This window comes from Typopeltis vanoorti, chromosome 1 (genome assembly GCF_054136105.1).
Source record: "Typopeltis vanoorti isolate ZY-2024b chromosome 1, IOZ_Tvanoo_1.0, whole genome shotgun sequence".
Taxonomy (NCBI): domain Eukaryota; kingdom Metazoa; phylum Arthropoda; class Arachnida; order Uropygi; family Thelyphonidae; genus Typopeltis; species Typopeltis vanoorti.
The window spans coordinates 109,192,161-109,209,599 of record NC_143549.1 but is presented as its reverse complement, the minus strand read 5'-3'; the positions used below and the strand labels follow the sequence as shown (position 1 = coordinate 109,209,599).

General features: G+C 34.1%; 1 protein-coding gene across 1 annotated transcript in view; it reads right to left on the bottom strand.

The window, feature by feature from the left end:
* CycT (Cyclin T) overlaps positions 1-17,439 on the bottom strand; it is a 97,851-nt gene that overhangs the window by 69,939 nt on the left and 10,473 nt on the right. Inside the window, exons 3-4 of the mRNA XM_090392739.1 lie at positions 6,795-6,923; positions 4,673-4,733 (exon numbers count right to left, since the gene is read on the bottom strand). Of these exons, the coding sequence (XP_090248865.1) occupies positions 4,673-4,733; positions 6,795-6,923 (190 nt within the window). The remainder of the gene's footprint in view (positions 1-4,672; positions 4,734-6,794; positions 6,924-17,439) is intronic.

Below are 17,439 nucleotides of genomic sequence, written 5' to 3'. Positions count from 1 at the left end.
TCCAATCATCAGGAATTCGTCCCTCTGTCCAGGACTTTTGAATTATGCAGTGCAGCCACTATAAGACTTTTTATACCACCATACTTCAGCATTTCTGGTCGAATATCATCTACTCCTGCTACCTTTCCACATTTCAAGCCTTTGATGGCTTTTTCTACTTCTAGTATCGATATGTATTCCTGACTGTATGCCTGTTCAGTGTTTTTTTTTTTTTTTTTTTACCACTGTGCTATCACTGCTTGTTTCATTTAACAATTTTTCGAAGTAATTACTCCATACTTCAAGGATATCTTTTTCTCCCATTTTCATGTCACCTTTATCATCTCTAACTCCTTTTACAGCACTCTTTCCTCCATTTCTAAGCTTCTTCAACAATCTCCGAAATATCTTACCACCTTCTTGATATTGATATTTTTTTTCTATGTTCTTGCCAAAGTCCTCCCATGACTTTTGTTTATCTAGTTTTACACAGTGTTTAGCTTTCTTACATTTGTTTCTGTATTCTCTAAGAGCACAAGCTGACTTATTTGACAGGAACTTTTAATATGCTTTCTTCTTTTCCTTCACTGCCTCTTTAACTTCCCATGTCTTCCATGGAGTTCTGATTTTTCTATCCTTGCAGACAACCTCACCACATGCCTCTCTGGCTGAATCAATCAGGGTTTTCTTCAAGGTTTGCCACTGAATCTCCAAGGTTTCGTTCTTGTTCTCAAACTCTTTCAATTTTTCTTCAATAATCTTTGTGTATTTTAGTGTACGGTTCACATCTGAGAGCTGCTCAACTTTTATATACTTTAAAACTTTCTTACATATCATTCTTTTCAATATGAAATTCAATTTTATCCTGCTCAAGACTAAATAATGATTGCTTCTAGTTTCAAATCCTCTGTACACTCTGGTGTCCTGCACCAGGGAGAAAACATCACTACCAACAATGACATAGCTAATGAGACTTTTCTTATTCCTTGCCTCTTCTCTCCATGTGAATTTATGCACATTTTTATGTTGGAACATGGTGTTAGTAATAACCAGTCCATGTCCTGAGCAGAAATTCAACAGGTACAATATTTCTGACCAGATGAAATACGTAGAAATACATGAAATACCAAGTAGAGCGATGTGGGCAAATATCAGAATGGGGAACGACAATTAGACTTATTTGTGCCAATGAACAGCAGAAGGTTCTATTAAGGTAGAAGTGGAGGAATTTTTTGAGGCTTTAGAGAAAGCAAATGGCAGAATGAAAAGGTAATCCTTGTTGGGGATCTAAATAGCAGACTAAGGAAATGATTGTCAGACATGCAAAATATTTTGGGAAAATTTGGAGAAAAGAGAAAAGATAATAAAATAATGGCAAAAACCGTTGGATTTCTGCTCAGGACATGGACTGGTTATTACTAACACAATATTCCAACATAAAAATGTGCACAAATTTATATGGAGAGAAGGGGCAAGGAATAAGAAAAATCTCATTGACTATGTTATTGTTGATAGTAATGTTTTTTCATTGCTGCAGGACACTAGAGTATACAGAGTATTTGAAAGTGATCACCATTTAGTCTTGAGCTGGATAAAACTGATTTTCATACTGAAAAGAAGAACATGTAAGAAAGTTTTAAAGCGAATAAAAGTTGACCAGCTATCAGATGTAAACTGTAGACTTCATCAAATTCTCGACATGTACCCTGAAGGGGTGCATAGGATATGCAGTACTTTCGTGAAAAACTGACATCACCACCAACTTCCTATCTACAATTTTACTCCAAATCAACCAGATCTTATATTCCTGTCTTCTAAGGCACTTTTTAATCCATCTATATCTTGGTCTTCCTCTGGGTCTTTTTCCTGCCAACCTGGCAGAGAACATCTGTTTCACTAATCTTTCCTCTCCTATTCTGTTTAAAAGACCATACCACCAGAGATTAGCTCTACTAACACATTCCTGGATGCTAATAATGTCAGGGTCTTTCTTAATATCCTTGTTTTTAATATGATATTGCCATTGATGCCATCTGTGTACACCCCTAATCTTTTTCAGCACTCTCATATCTGCAGTCTCTAGTCTTTGGTCAAGTGTTTTATATCTAACGCAGCTCTCAGATCCACAAGTTAAAATTGGTTTGAACACTGTTTTGTATATAGCTAATTCAGTGTTTTAACTAATTTCTTTTTTATTCCATACAAATTTATTCAACTGACTTCCTACCACACCAGCTTTGTTGAATTCTGTTATCTATTTACATATTTAATTTACCATCTTCACTAAAAATTGTGCCTAAGTAGCTGAAATGTTTCAGTTGTTCTATAGGTTCTCCATTCACAATGCAGATATTTTCAATGCTTCTGCCTATTTTCATTGTCTTTGTCTTGCTGACTTTCATACCTATCTATTAGAGCAGTTATTCAATTTAGTGAATTTGCAGAGTTGTAGCAATTAGAAATATAACATCATCCGCATAAAGCAAAGAGATGAGATTAACATCTCTTTGCTTAACAACAAAGGGGATAATGTATTTCCTTGTCTGACACCAGATTTAACATTAAACCATCTTCCTGTACTTCCTTTGCTAACTGCTGACTTACAACTCAAATAAAGACGTATTGCTCTTTATAATGGCCCATTGACACCATACAACTATAGCATTTTGAATAGCTTTTCTCTTGGCACCTTGTCATATGCCTTTTCCAGATCAATTTTATTCTATTCCCTAAGCCATACAGCTGGTGAAGGTAGCTATATGCTACCATACTAGGGAAATGATTATGAACAAAGTGGTTTCCCATTGCCTTCCTTGCGTACTATATCCTATGACTGTAGCCTGTGTGTTCATGGGGCCAGTTTGCCAGATAAACTGGTGGAAAAAAAACCTGCTATCCACGCCCAAAACCGGCTAACTTGGCTATGGCTGAGGAAAATCCATAAGGTCCTCATGTCGTCAACAGAACTGAACCTAGGCACTCCTTCCCCAGGCATATGGTTGCAAAGCGTTTAGCCACTAGGCTAACTGCACCGACTTTTCCATATCTACAAAACTTAAATACAGAATTTTGTAATATTCCTATAATTTCTAAACTATTTGTCGTAAAGTGAAAATCTTATCCTGACAGTCTCTATTTGGCCTGAATCCAGCATGTTCTTCACCAAGCTTCCCTTCCACAATCCTTCTCAACCGTTTCTCAAGTACACTTACATAAATCTTACCAGAAACACTCAATAGGGAAATACCTCTAATTCTCAAATTCAGTTTTATTTCCCTTTTTGTATATGGGTACTATAAGAGCTCCACTCCAATCATCTGGAAGAAAGAAATGTGTAATGTGTAGTTTGGGCAGTTGAGCTGGACAGTGTTGAGGTTGCCAGCTGGGGCTCTGATAGGAATAGTTATTCTGGTTTAGATAATTCTAAATGGTGGTGCACATCATTTATATTGCTGTTTAAGGCCATGGATGTTAGTGAATCAGTGAACTAACCATATGTGCCAAATGAACAAACGTAAGAAACTTTTTTTTTTTTGGTAAGAATTAATGCTGTTGGGTTTTTTGGTTGGATTTTTGTTGTTCTTTTATAAGTTTTTTTTTAATTTTTTTATGATTTAACTATTTTTTGTGATCTGCAATAAAATTGCATTTTTTGTGTTGCGGTGCAATATATGTGATGTGTAAGAGATAAGAAGAAAGTGGGGCATGCAGTGAGAGGTGACAGGCTCACAAGCATACCACTCACACAGAGGGAACTGGTCTCCTGTCCATACATGGCTTCGACAGTTCCCCTTGTAGCCACTGTTATAATCTCCCTGCGGTCATGAACTGACAAAATATGGCTGCAGGATTTGATGCTGGCTGATCAGGAAGCCTCCAAATTCATTACTAATTGGTTTGGTGCTGTGCACTAACCAGTGGCCAGCCTGCAGAACCATATTGCTGCTGCACCCTCAAAATGTGTGTGTGTGGGGGGGGGGGGGGGGGGGGTTTCAATACTGACTTACTTCTCAGCAAGTCAGATTAAGGGAGTGATGGCATCAATGGCAGAATCATATTAAAAATGAAAATATTAGGAAGGAACTTGATATTGTTATACATTCAAGAATGTGTGAGCAGGGCTAATTTAAGATTGTATGGTCATTTAAACAGAATGGAACAAGAAACACTAGCAAAACATATGAAGGCCAAGATTCAGTCAGAAGTACTTTAGAAGAATTCACATTTAACATTTCATTCTTCTAAAGTACTTCTGACTGAATCTTGGCCTTCATATGTTTTGTTAGTGTTTCTTGTTCCATTCTGTTTAAATGACCATACAATCTTAAATTAGCCCTGCTCACACATTCTTGAATGTATAACAATATCAAGTTCCTTCCTAATATTTTCATTTTTAATATGATTCTGCCATTGATACCATCACTCCCTTAATCTTTCTCAAAACTAATCAACGGTTTTAACAAGCATGAAATCTCTGAGCATTGTATCATCATGTCTGTTCCTGTTTATAGTTTTTTTTTTTTTAGATTTCTAATCTACTAAATTTTCTCAATTTCCTAACTCAATTTTCCTCACATGCTGATTTACACATTACAAAAGTATTTATCAAAGCAATCTTCAAAAAGAATTTCTGTAAGTTGCAAATTCTACTGTACTGATATTTATCAACATGAAATGTTTTTTCAGAACTTACCTAAAGTTTGAAGCATTACATTTTCATTAAATGCAAGTTCCTGTACTTGCTCCGAATATGCCTAATTTTTAAAAATAAAATGTATTAAAATATAAGTTAAAAAATATCTGTATGTACATACATAACTACATAAAAATTGTCTTTAAATCTGTGCTTTACAATGAGAAAAAGCAGTGAACTAATTTTATGTGCCAAATGAACAAACATAAGAAAAAGCAAATTTACATTGTTTAATGGCTACACTATTCTAAATAAACTAAATTTTTATTAAACTAAATAAACTAGACGTTTATTTAGTTTAATGCTGAACGAAGATACTCGGACATATTTACAAAATGCATTCATAAGCATAACAGGCATCTACATTTCTGTTATGATTTGACTATCTGTTTGCAACACATTATCAGAGACCTCCAAGGAGTTGAGAATTCATCATGGTCATATATCACCGACACCAGATATCATAGATTCTTTTAAACTAATTACACTAGATGTACTCACCACATCAACAAGTGAATTATTCCCCCCCACACTGACTCATTTTCTCTGTGAGAAAACAATCTATCATCCCCAGTTCTTAAATTTATTCAAACTTAGCTTCCATGGATGATGCAAAACAGTAGCATGAAGTTTTTTTTTTTACATCACTCCTACACAAGAGGCTGCAAAGCCTATGACAGAGTAAAGTAATTAGCACTATTCTTACTGAAGAGGTGAAGGTTGTCTTTGAAAACTACTTTATGGAGAAGGCTGCTCACAGAATTAAGGTAGGTGGAATAAAAGCAGACTGCGAGTAGTGGTTGGTTCAGGGAGTCAGCAGTTCAACTTTAAAAGAATGTTGAGCAGCTGCTGCTCATGTCGAAATATAATTATTAAATATTACTGTATGTTTATCATGGATGTTAATTCTGCTGAACAGTGCCACTGGATCTGTAGTAGAAACATGCAGAAAATCAAAGAGGAGTCAATTAACCAAACTGTCTTTATCTAAATGGCATCCAAGAATTTTTTAGAGTCTATTGATACACTACTAAAAATATGAAACAATATTTCAAGTTTGGGCAGATTTGTGATTTGACAGATTAGCTGGAATGATGAAAAATGAGATCTTAGGCAAAAAATGTTGTTATAAAAGAAGTAATGCAATTATGAGGGAAAGCTATCTTTAAGTGTCAGTCTGAGAAAAAAAAATTATTAAGCAGAGCATTATTATTATTTTTTTTTTTCAAGAATAAACAATACTTTGAATGTGCATAGAAGGCAACTAGTTTGTCATCCATCCCCTTAAGTATGATATGAAGATGATGAGTAAAATCATAGATTGTAGATATATAGATGATCTTGAAGACCAAGATTGCTTGAATGTTGCAAGATGTGTTGTATGACTTTCTCCAAAGTTTTCAGTGTCCAGAAATGATGGTTTAGGCAATAAGATGTGTTGTGGATCTTGACTGAGAGAAACCATATTAGCTGACATTGTTGAAGTAGTTACCACTGGCGACCTTCTCCATTACTTCTGACACAATGATGTGAAAGCAACAGGTAAAGAGCAGACACTTGTCTACTTATTTCAGAATTGGTTGAGCATAATACAGCATAGAAAAGAAAAAACAGGTGTTAGTTCAGGATCATATCTTCTGAGCACAACTGGTGGGATATTAGCAAGATATAAAGAAGAATCTTCACTCTGGATAGCAAAAAGGTCAGAAGCCTTTTTGGTATCCAAAGTGAAGATTCTTCTTTCTGCAGAATGCCACACAAGGAATGCAATGGAATGTTCCAAATAAAGAATAAAGTACTGTGACTTGGTCATCAATGCAAAAGTTGGATAAGACGAATGATACCAAGAGGACAACTTTATCTTTAGTGATGTTGTGGTACTACCATCTGCATTGAGAGAGAGAACAAATTGACAAAAATTATGCCCAACTGCTTCTGTGATGAATCTTTCGACTACATGGAGTACTCATATTAATAATAATATGTATTTATTAAAAGAGTAATTTATTATTATAAATTTTGCTTTATTCATTCTGCAAAACTAAATGTTAAAAGGTGCTTCTTTATAAAATAAAACAAGAAAGGAAGTATTCAAAGCACAACAATATTTGTTATTATTTACCTCAGTCTTGGTATCCAGTGGAGGACCATCTCGATGGAGGCATATATGGGCAACTTTGATTACATGTTCCAACTTTCTAGGTTGTTCTTCAATCTTAGCTGCCAAAAACAGGGCACATGTGGCAATAGACTGAAAAATATGCATTTAATAATTAACAAATCTGTGGTATATAAGCTGTATCTCTAAGACTTTTTTCTTTAACCAGCATATATGTTAAATGGTTCTTGTACGTTAACAAGAAAAAAAAAATTATATATACCCACACACAATTAGCCACTATCAACTTATACTATGTTTCATAATTTCTACATCCTGCAACAGATCAGAGGAGGGGAGGAAATGAATACACATCCACATATATAGGGAGTTGCAGGTGGCATTATTCTCATACTATGTGTAAGGACAACACATACAAATTATGTGAACTACATTAAAAAATTGACTATGAAACTGAATTGATTCAAATAGAGAGGGGGGTGTGTAAATAAGTAAACAAATCCAAAAATGTGCCAACGATTAAAACATCACTTCAAGAATAAAACAACAATAGAAAGTACACAGAATAACTTTATATTTAAACATATTCTCTGCACATGTTTCAGGAATGTGCTTGTAAAATTCAAACTCCTGGTTCTCAACAGAGACATGCATGCATAAGCCTGATGTGGGAGCATCAGGATAGCAAATTAAACATAGAATGATCAGAAGGCACATAGTATAAACATGAAGAAGAAATAGCAGTCTCACCAGCTTAATGTGTCATTTTTTTTTGTTAATTTGGTGAATCATCATTTAAAGTACTTCAGCAAATCCTCACAATTTCAAACTAGGAGTTCAAGAACTGATGTGAATAAACTTCAGACCATCCTTGATATGGTTGGACACTATTAGTAATGAAAACCTCATCTGGTCATTTCTATTAAAATAACAATTCATTCTGAATGCATCAGTAATGGTACTGATAAACCATGCTTCCCATTTCATCCAGTGCATTCTTCTATTTTTTTTTACTATTTTCCAAAAATAGAATAAAGCATACTAAACAAAGTTTATTGGAACAAGACAAGAGTCCTTCATAAAAGTAAGTTCCTCGTAGAAAGGTTTTATAAAGAGACATGTGAAACTTTACTTCATTGTCCTAACTTGAACAGATCTGAAGATCTATGTCTATCTGCTTTGTGGGATATAGTAATTTATAAATCTGCTAATCTTTCCTAACTTTATGCATATACACACACATCTTAAGTTTCGATATTATAGACTGTTTTTAGTTATCTTATATTGCTTACTAATGTAGCCCTTTTTAGAATTGTTTATTTCCCTTTCTATAATCCTGTGCTAAAAATGCTCATGACGCTAGGCAAAAATTAAGTTAAATTAGTTTTTTTACTTGTGTTTTCCTCCGTTTTTATATTTATTTTGATTATGCCAACTCACGGTATTCCATTACTGAAACAAATACATCAAAGTACAGTGGAGAAGTTTATACACTGCTCATTGGAGCAGTGTTTACTTTTCTTAAAGTTTTCACCTTCCTCATTCAAATAAGGATTGCTAGTATCCTCTCTCCTTCCCAGGTGTCCGGGAAACAAACAGGATGGGAAAAAAAAAAATTAAAAATACATCTGGAATGGATCAAAAAGTGGACTATCAAAACATGTCTTAGAGGAAGACCACTTCATCCGATGGAAGAAAGCCAGGCTACTTCACAAATCCCAATTTAACTTGGGGATAACACCTGGAAGCAGCATAACATCTACAGAACCCTGTTAACCACAACAGAACTGATGGTGTGATTTTGCATACATTCTGGCACACCATCTATCCATCGCTTAATAACAGAAATTACCAGAAAGCATCATGACTGTCCTTGTTCATCAGGTCATTATGTTCCTTGCTTCATTGACTGTATTATTAATGCACCTCTGCACTGAAGTAGCAACATAGTAGAGTGTGGTTCTCTTCATATCACTGCCATGCTAAGCTCACTGACTAACTTTACCTGAATTCACAGAGTCAAATTAACTCTACAAGATGGGCAGAATAATGAAGAGTCTAGTTTTTTTTTTAATTTTGATTCCCTATTTCATACCTGAATCCAAGATAGGAGACAGGTCTTTAGCCAGTAATGCTGAGTTGTTGCTAACAATTAAAAATTACTGCACAGACATAACAAAATCAACAATCTTGTTTTGCGGCATAACCTTTAAATGTGAAAATCATAAATTAAAGAAACTAGACATTCAAAGACACTGAAATGCAAGTGAAATCTCTAAAGAGGGTGAGTTTGTTATATTGTTTCGTGTGTGTTCAAACATTGGAATTAGTATATTATTATGCCTCCAAAATTATAACAGCTACATGACCATTTAAAATTTTAGTATTTTTTGCTGACTAATTCATAATAAACTATTCCTTGGGAAATCATAGAAATTTAACAAGAACATGTATTAAATTGTGTTGATCTGGAAAAGGCATATGCCTTTTCATATTAATTAAAATTAATACTTTTCTTTTCAAAAAAATATAATTTTTTTTTTTACTAGAATTCAAATTTAACAACTTTTACAGGTAAAGTGTAGACTCAATGATACAAACATCATTCAGGAAAAAATAAAACAGTTCAAAAGACAAGAATCTTGAAGTCTCAGTAGAAAATTCTGAAGAAAACACTGATGGATTTCGTTAGGCAGATATGTGGTGAAATTGTCTGGAAATATACAAAAATAACACCATGGTGGACACAAATTAAAGAAGCAGCTCCAGAAAAGAACAGAACATATAAAAATCTACTAGCAGAGCAGTTGGCAGATGTCCTAAAAGAATACAGAGAAAAATATAAGACAGCTAAGTTATATCTGTCTAAAAGTAGCTAAACAAGTCATTATTACTATTATTACATGACATCTCCAAGGAGTACAAAGATGCATCGAGGGAGGGCACCTACTCTTCAACTCTTTTTCTCCACCACTCAATCCACCAACTACAGTGAACTGAATCATCTACACCAATGTCATCTAATGCCCACTACCACCACTAATATTTTTCATAGACAATCATGGAAAGACTTCAGTAAGAATATACAAGATAAATATCATAAAGGTAGCAAAAGGTTCTGAAGGCTATTGGAAAATCTTAATGGAAGAAAAAGTAGTTTAAAAGGAATCAAAGATAATAAAGGTGACATGAAAACTGAAGATATCTGGTCTAATTATTTTAAAAGACTGTTGCATAAAGCAATTAGTGTCAGAACACTAGTGAAAAATATTCAAGATGAATGCAAACAGGAATACATAAATACTCTGAGGTAAAAAAGCTATGAAAAGCCTGAAATGTGGAAAGGCAAATGAAGTAGATGACATTTAACCAGAAAAGTGCAAATATGGAGGCATAAAAGTTTTGCAGTGGCTACACTGAATAAATCAGAGGGTTAGAATTCCAGATGACTGGAGTAGAGCGTGCACCTACCAACTAACTTACCTACCATTTCCAAACTATAAAAAGGGAAATAAAGCTCAATATAAGAATTACAGAGATTTCTCTATTAGGTTCTAGGTAAAATTGATTCAAGAATAATTCAGATGATGATAGAAAAACTGTGGAAGAGACAATTTGAGAACAACAGGCTGCATTCAGGTTAAACAGGTTGTCAAGATAAGTTTTCACTCTACACAAGAAACAACTAAAAAAATTTATAGGAATATAACAAAGAACTATACTTAAATTTTGTAGATCTGGAACAAGGTGCCTAGTGAAATGCTTTTCAAAACACTACACTAATGTGGGGTAAATGAAGCATTATACAGAACAATACATAATCTGTATTTAAGTTGTAAGTAAGCATTAGAACAATAACAATTGAGGAAAGGAAGGCAGACAGAAAAGCTATTTGAAACGCTACAGTTATATGGTGTCAATGGAGCATTATATCAAGCAATACTTAGTCTTTGAGTTGTAAGTCAGCAGTTAGAATTGAAGTATAGGAAGATGGTTTAATGTTAAATCTGGTGTCAGACAAGGATGTCCACTATCCCCACTGTTATTCATTATCTATATGAAACACATTATGAAGGAAAGTGGTATTAATCCTGATATCAAAATTGGAGATGTTAATCTCAGTTCCTTGCTTTATGCAGATGATGTTATATTATTATTATTTGACACCCCCAGGGAGTCCAAAGACTCATCGAGGGAGGATACCTGCTCTACAACTCTGTGTCTCCACCAACTGACCGCAACTACACCAATGCCCAATGCCATCTAGCGCCGACCATCACCACCACCACTAGCTTTTCCACAGACAATCACAACATCCATGCCCACAGCGGGATTTGAACCCGCAGCCTTTTGGCTGGAGAGCGGATATGCTAACCACTCAGATGGCTGGTTAGCTGGTTATACGTCTAAATAAATCCACTACAATTCTGCAAGATGCCCTGACTAAAGTGAATAACTGTTGTAATAGATATGGTATGAAGGTCAGCATTAAAAAGACATTGAAAATATCAACTGCATTGTGAATGGAGAACCTGTAGAACAAGTAAATCATTTCAGGTACTTAGGCATGATTTTTAATGAAGATGGTAAATTAAATATGGAAATAGACAACAGAATCAACAAAGCTGGCATGGTAGGAAGTCAGCTGAATAAATTTATATGGAATAAGAGAGAAATTAGCCAAAACACTAAATTAACTGTATACAAGACAGTGTTCAAAACCAATTTTAACTTATTGATCTGAGAGCTGGGTCAGAAGTAAAACAGTTGACCAAAGACTGGAGACAGCAGATATGAGAGTCCTGAGAAAGATTAGGAGCATGAAGAGATGGCATCAATGGCAATATCATATTAAAAACAAGGATATTAGGAAAGAATCTGACATTTTCAGCATCCAGGAATGCATTAGTAGAGCTAATCTCAGGTGGTATGGTCACTTAAACAGAATGAGAGAATCAAGATTAGCAAAACAAGTGTTCTTTGCCAGGTTGGCAGGAAAAAGACCCAGATATAGGTCTTTCCTAATATCCTTGTTTTTTGGATCAATACATTACATTAACTTAGAAGACAAAAGTATAAGATCTGATAATGTTGGAGTGTTGACAGGTAACAGATTGAATTGGAGGAAAATTCTAGATATACTTATTACTTTGAAAGATTGTTAAAATGGAACAAATTTAAATGTGAGAATTACAGGAGAATTTCTCAATTAAGTGTTCATGGTAAGATTTTGGGAGCACACTTGAAAAGAGGTTGTGAAAAACTATGGAAGAGAAACTTGGAGAATAACAAGCTGGGTTCAGGCCTAACAGAAGTTGTCAAGATCAGATTTTCACATTATGAAAAAATAGTTGAGAAATCATGGGAATAAGACAATGATCTATACTTAAGTTTTTTTAGATCTGGAAAAGACATATGACAAGGTGTCCAAAGAAAAGCTTTTCAAACCAAAAATATATGGGATAAATGGACCATTATACAGGGCAATAGATGGTCTGTATTTAAGTTGTAAGTCAGCGGTTAAAATTAAAGGAAATACAGAAAAATGATTTGATGTTAAATCAGGTATAAAACAAGGATGCACATTATCTCAAACTGTTATTTATCATTTATATGGATTGCATTATGAAAGAAAATAGCATTAAACTGTACATTAAAATCAGAGATATCAAACTTAACTCTCTTATTCACACAGACAATGATGTACTCCTAAACACATCCAGTGCAAATCTTCAGGTTCTCTAACTAAACTGGCTGTAACAAATGTAACATGAAAATCAGCAATAAAAAAACAAAAACTATGAAAATAGGAAAAACACAGAAAACTTCAGCTTGAATAGAGAGCCTATAGAATAACTAAAATATTTCAGCTATTTAGGCACAGTTTTTAATTAAAATTAAAGTGGCATATTAAATCTGGAACTAGGCAACAGAATAAGCAAAGCTGACATGGGGGATGCAGGTTGAATAAATTTATATAAAATAAAAGAAATCAGCCAAAACACTAAACTAGCAGTATAGACAGTGTTCAAAACCAGTTTCAAATTATGGACCTGTGGAGTTGAGTTAGAGTCAGAAATAAAGCACTTGAACACATGAAATAAGAACTAAATCACATACATGAGAGTTCTGATAAATAATAGGGAAGAGAAAAGATAGCATTAATGGCAGAATCACATTAAAATGAAGACATTGTTTACATTCAAGAATGTGTGAGAAGGGAGGTATGGTCACTTAAATATAATGGGAGAGGAATGATTAGCAAAACAGGTGTTTGCAGGAAAAGAACCTAGATAAAGACCAAGGTCTAGGTGGATTAATGCCTTAGAACAGTGGTTCCCTTTTCACCTTTTTCCCTCAAAGGTTCCCTCAACCTTTTTCCACTTATGTACTCCTTTTAAACCCATTTCTATAAATTGTTCCCCTTGTTTTTAAAATAGCTTTTTTTAAATACTGACACTTTTGTTCAGTGCCTATCTTAATATAACACACTTATACTCAGTCAATAACTGAACTAATAATGCATCAATAACGCTTACCCCCGCCCCTGGGGGTACGTACCACCATTTGGGAACTGATGCCTTAAAAGAACAAAAATGTTAGATATAACATTATTAGAGTGCTCACAAGTAGTAAACTAAGGAAAATTTCCACATCACTAGGTGTCTAACCTTTACTCCCAACTACAGGGTGACCTTAAGTCATGAAGGAGATTAAAATGTGAATAACTTTTTAATTATTAATTTTTTTCAGGTATTCTAAGGATCGTTTTTTCCATAAATTAATCATGAAAAAACTTCACAACCCAACGATGAACTGAAATTGTGTGATTTTATCTTGAAAATCAGCATTCAATTATTCTCACACAAAGAGCATATCGTCACAATTTTAATGTCAGAAATGATCCCTTGGAAACAATGATTCATCACTTGATTGAACATTTCCAACAAGAAGGTTCCATAAGTGACTTGCCACAATCCAGGAGAGTATTCAAAAAGGAACCAGTAATCTTGACCCAAAGACATTCTGGCCAGCTGTGTGTGTGTGTGTGTGTGTGTGTGTGTGTATCTCCAAAATCACTGCAGCACATTTTTAAATGCGTTGACACCTCTTCCCATACAAGATCCAACTATACAGGAAAACTGATAGATTATCAGCAACGTGTAAATTTTGCAGTCCACTTTGGATAATTAGCTAGAGAAAAAATGAATTTCTCCACAATCTGATTATGTCCAATGAGGCTCACTTTCACCTCAATAGTTTCCAAAGGTTTCGTCAGGCTTTATTTCTTTCAAGATGATGATGGTAATGCAGTGGTGATCACTGAGAAGTGATATAAGTATGGGTCATGATTGAAATTTTTTGTGCCCTGCAGTAAAAGTTTAAGCAAGATGGAGCAACTACCAACACTAGTAGAGCCACAAGGGAACTCCTTCACTTTGGCAAATGAATAATCTCGCAAAGATCTACAATTAATTGGCCTACATGTTCTCTAGATCTGATGGCCCTGATTTCTTCCTATGGGGTTACCTGAAGAAAAAGGTGTATGCAAACAAGCCCCAAAATAATCCAACAGCTGAAGGAGAACATACATGCAGAAATTAGGGCATTGCAGTGAGAAACATTAACAGTAGTCATGAAACATGCCTTAGAAAGAGCCCCCATCCTTGTGAAATCTTAAATTGAAGGCATTTATGTGATTTAGTTTTTAATAACTAATAAAAAACACCAGGATTTTGTATTTCATTATAACGTAAAAACAATAATTAATAAGTAAAAATGTTAAATATTTAAACCCCCTTCGTGACTAATGGGCCACCCTGCATATGCTACTTAACCAGTAGCTTCAGTAATTTCATTACTTCATCCGTTTTATTACATCATTGAAATAATTATTAGATTTTTGGAACCTTTATATTTATATGATTCTCTTGGACATTTTCTCCTTTCAGTTTTGCATATTTGTGGTCCTTATGCATACCATAATGCCAATGAGCATCGTATCTTTTCACTATTGAAATCACAGCATTACAAAGTAAACACACCATTTTATCTTTGGCTGCAAGCATATAGTACTGCAGCTCCCATTTTTCATTAAGTACTCTATTCTTAATTGTTCTTTGTATTTGGCATATTTGAGATCAACTAAAATTTTTAAAAATTAATAAACAAATTAAAGAAGAACTTTTGTTCAACTTGTTATAATACAATAGCACCAGAATATAGCAACACACATGCAAAACTAAACCACTTTTTTATTCAAGCTGATGTTGTACTGAGTCCATAGTAGCCTCTAGTAACAAATTAATATATTATAGTGCGATAACCATTGAACAATGTGGATAAGGATGAAATGCCAACCATAAAACAATGGATAGATCAATAATAGAGTTAGATATTTTAGGTGTGCTTTAAAAATAATGATATTTTAATATACAAAAGTGGTCTGAAAAGTTCTCTGCCTAACAATGAAAAAACGAATTTATAATTTCAAAATTATTTTTAAACAATCTCCCTTAAAGACTAATACATTTATTCTAGCAATGCTCCAGCACCATCATCCCATCCATGTAGTGGTTCTCAGTAAGATCTGAGATCTCAAAAATGCTGACCAGCGAAGAAGAGTTTTAGTTTTGGGAAGAGATAGAAGTCAGAGGGAGCCAAATCTGGGGAATAGGGTGGATGTTCCAACAATTCATAGTGCAGATCCCTTAATTTTCCCATTGCCAAAACACCTTTGTGGACAAGTGCATCGTCCTGATGAAAGATGATTTTTTTCTTCTGCAAACCAGGTCTTTTCTAACGAATTTTTTCATCTAGTCTGGTTAAAAGATCACAATAATATTCCCCAGTTATTGTTTTACCCTTTTCAAGACAATTAATAAACAAAATGCCTTTAGCATTCCAAAACACTGATGCCATGACCTTATCTTATTTGGTGCTGAACAACTGGCTTCTGTCCACTGCTTTGATTGCCGTTTAAATTCTAGTGAATCCAAGTCTCATCCATAGTAATAAATCGATGCACAAAATCAGTTTTATTTTTGTTAAAACACTCCAAGCACTGTTCAGAGATTTTCATATGAGTACGTTTTTAATCTGCTGTGAGCAAGCACAGCACCCATCTTACACAAAGCTTTTTTTTTTTCATTTGTAATTCTTCATGCAAAATATATCCTACACGTTCTTTTGAAATGTCTATAGTCTCAGCAATTTCACGCACTTTGACTCACCAATCATCCATATCTTACACTTGATCATGATTTCTGGTGTTGTTACACTTTTTGGATGTCCTTCACATGGATCATCTTCAAGACTGGTACGGCCACGTTTAAACTCAGCAGTCCATTTCTTAATTGTCAAAAAGGAAGAAGAAGCATGTCAATAAACTTATGAACTTTGAATGAATTTCTTTTGGTGTTAAACCTTCTTTTAAAAAGAATTTTATAACTGCACGATACTCGATTTTATCCATTTCAAGGGATACAGACAACACTTTTGCTTCAGACACCTGTATAAAACAAACTACTCGATAGAATAACTTGCAATTTCACATGGATGCTTGACAGATGTACCAACTTAGGAAAAAAAAAAATCCCCATAGTGTTGCCAACTATGGTTGAGGCCGAGAACTTTTCAGACCACCCTTGTAATTAATTAGAATATGCATTCTTTGGAATGCGTAATTTGTAAAAGATGAAGATACATGATTGACAAAATTTATGAAAAGGCCATGTGGACACATGTTCCTGATCCCTGAGCTAAATGCTAAGGACGTATCATGAATGGAAAAATGGCTATTGTAAAAAAAAAAAAAATACATATCAAATTAAATATATATTTTGAGAAGATTTCAAATAGAATGGCAATCATATCCCCAATAGAGCAATAAAAAACAAACTATATCTTCAAGTTCTTAATAAAACACACACACACACACACACACACACACACACAGGTAGGTCTCGATTAGAATGAGTAATGAGTCCCATGAAGTGGATTACATTATTTAAATTTACACTATTTGAACTTATAACAGGTAATGAAAAATTTTAAACATGTTTTATATGTTTACTAATGAAATATTACAGTACTTATAATTTAAATTTAGTGTTTAATTAAATTTATATAAAAACAAAACAAAAAAAAAAATCTAAATATCATTCCTGAAAGTAAGCTTAGAAATGTAATTCTGGACGGTATCCTTTTCGTAAACAGGTTTCATCCATGTTTCCATCCTCAATTTTTTTTTAAAAAAACATCAGGATATTTAGACTGCATTCTCATTTGCATTAGCCACCTCACTATGCAGCTGAACTCGATTTTTAAATTGATCAAACCAACGCTTTCATTAGACATTTCTTCTACTTCATTATTTTTTTTTCTTTTATTCTCTTAAACAAATTTAAAGCTTTTCTCTGAATGGCTGCTCAGCTAGGGGGAATTTGTTTTTGAATGCAAACTCCAATTCATACAGTTAAGACACTATTCCTATCATAACATATCCATTCCTTGTAAATATTTGCAAACCACAAACAGCTGATGCAACCTTTTTCTTTTATTCCCCTTGCATGTTTTAAAATATTCCACACTACAGATTCATATACCAACATAATGTCCAAATTTAAAGTTGCTATGACCAGATTCA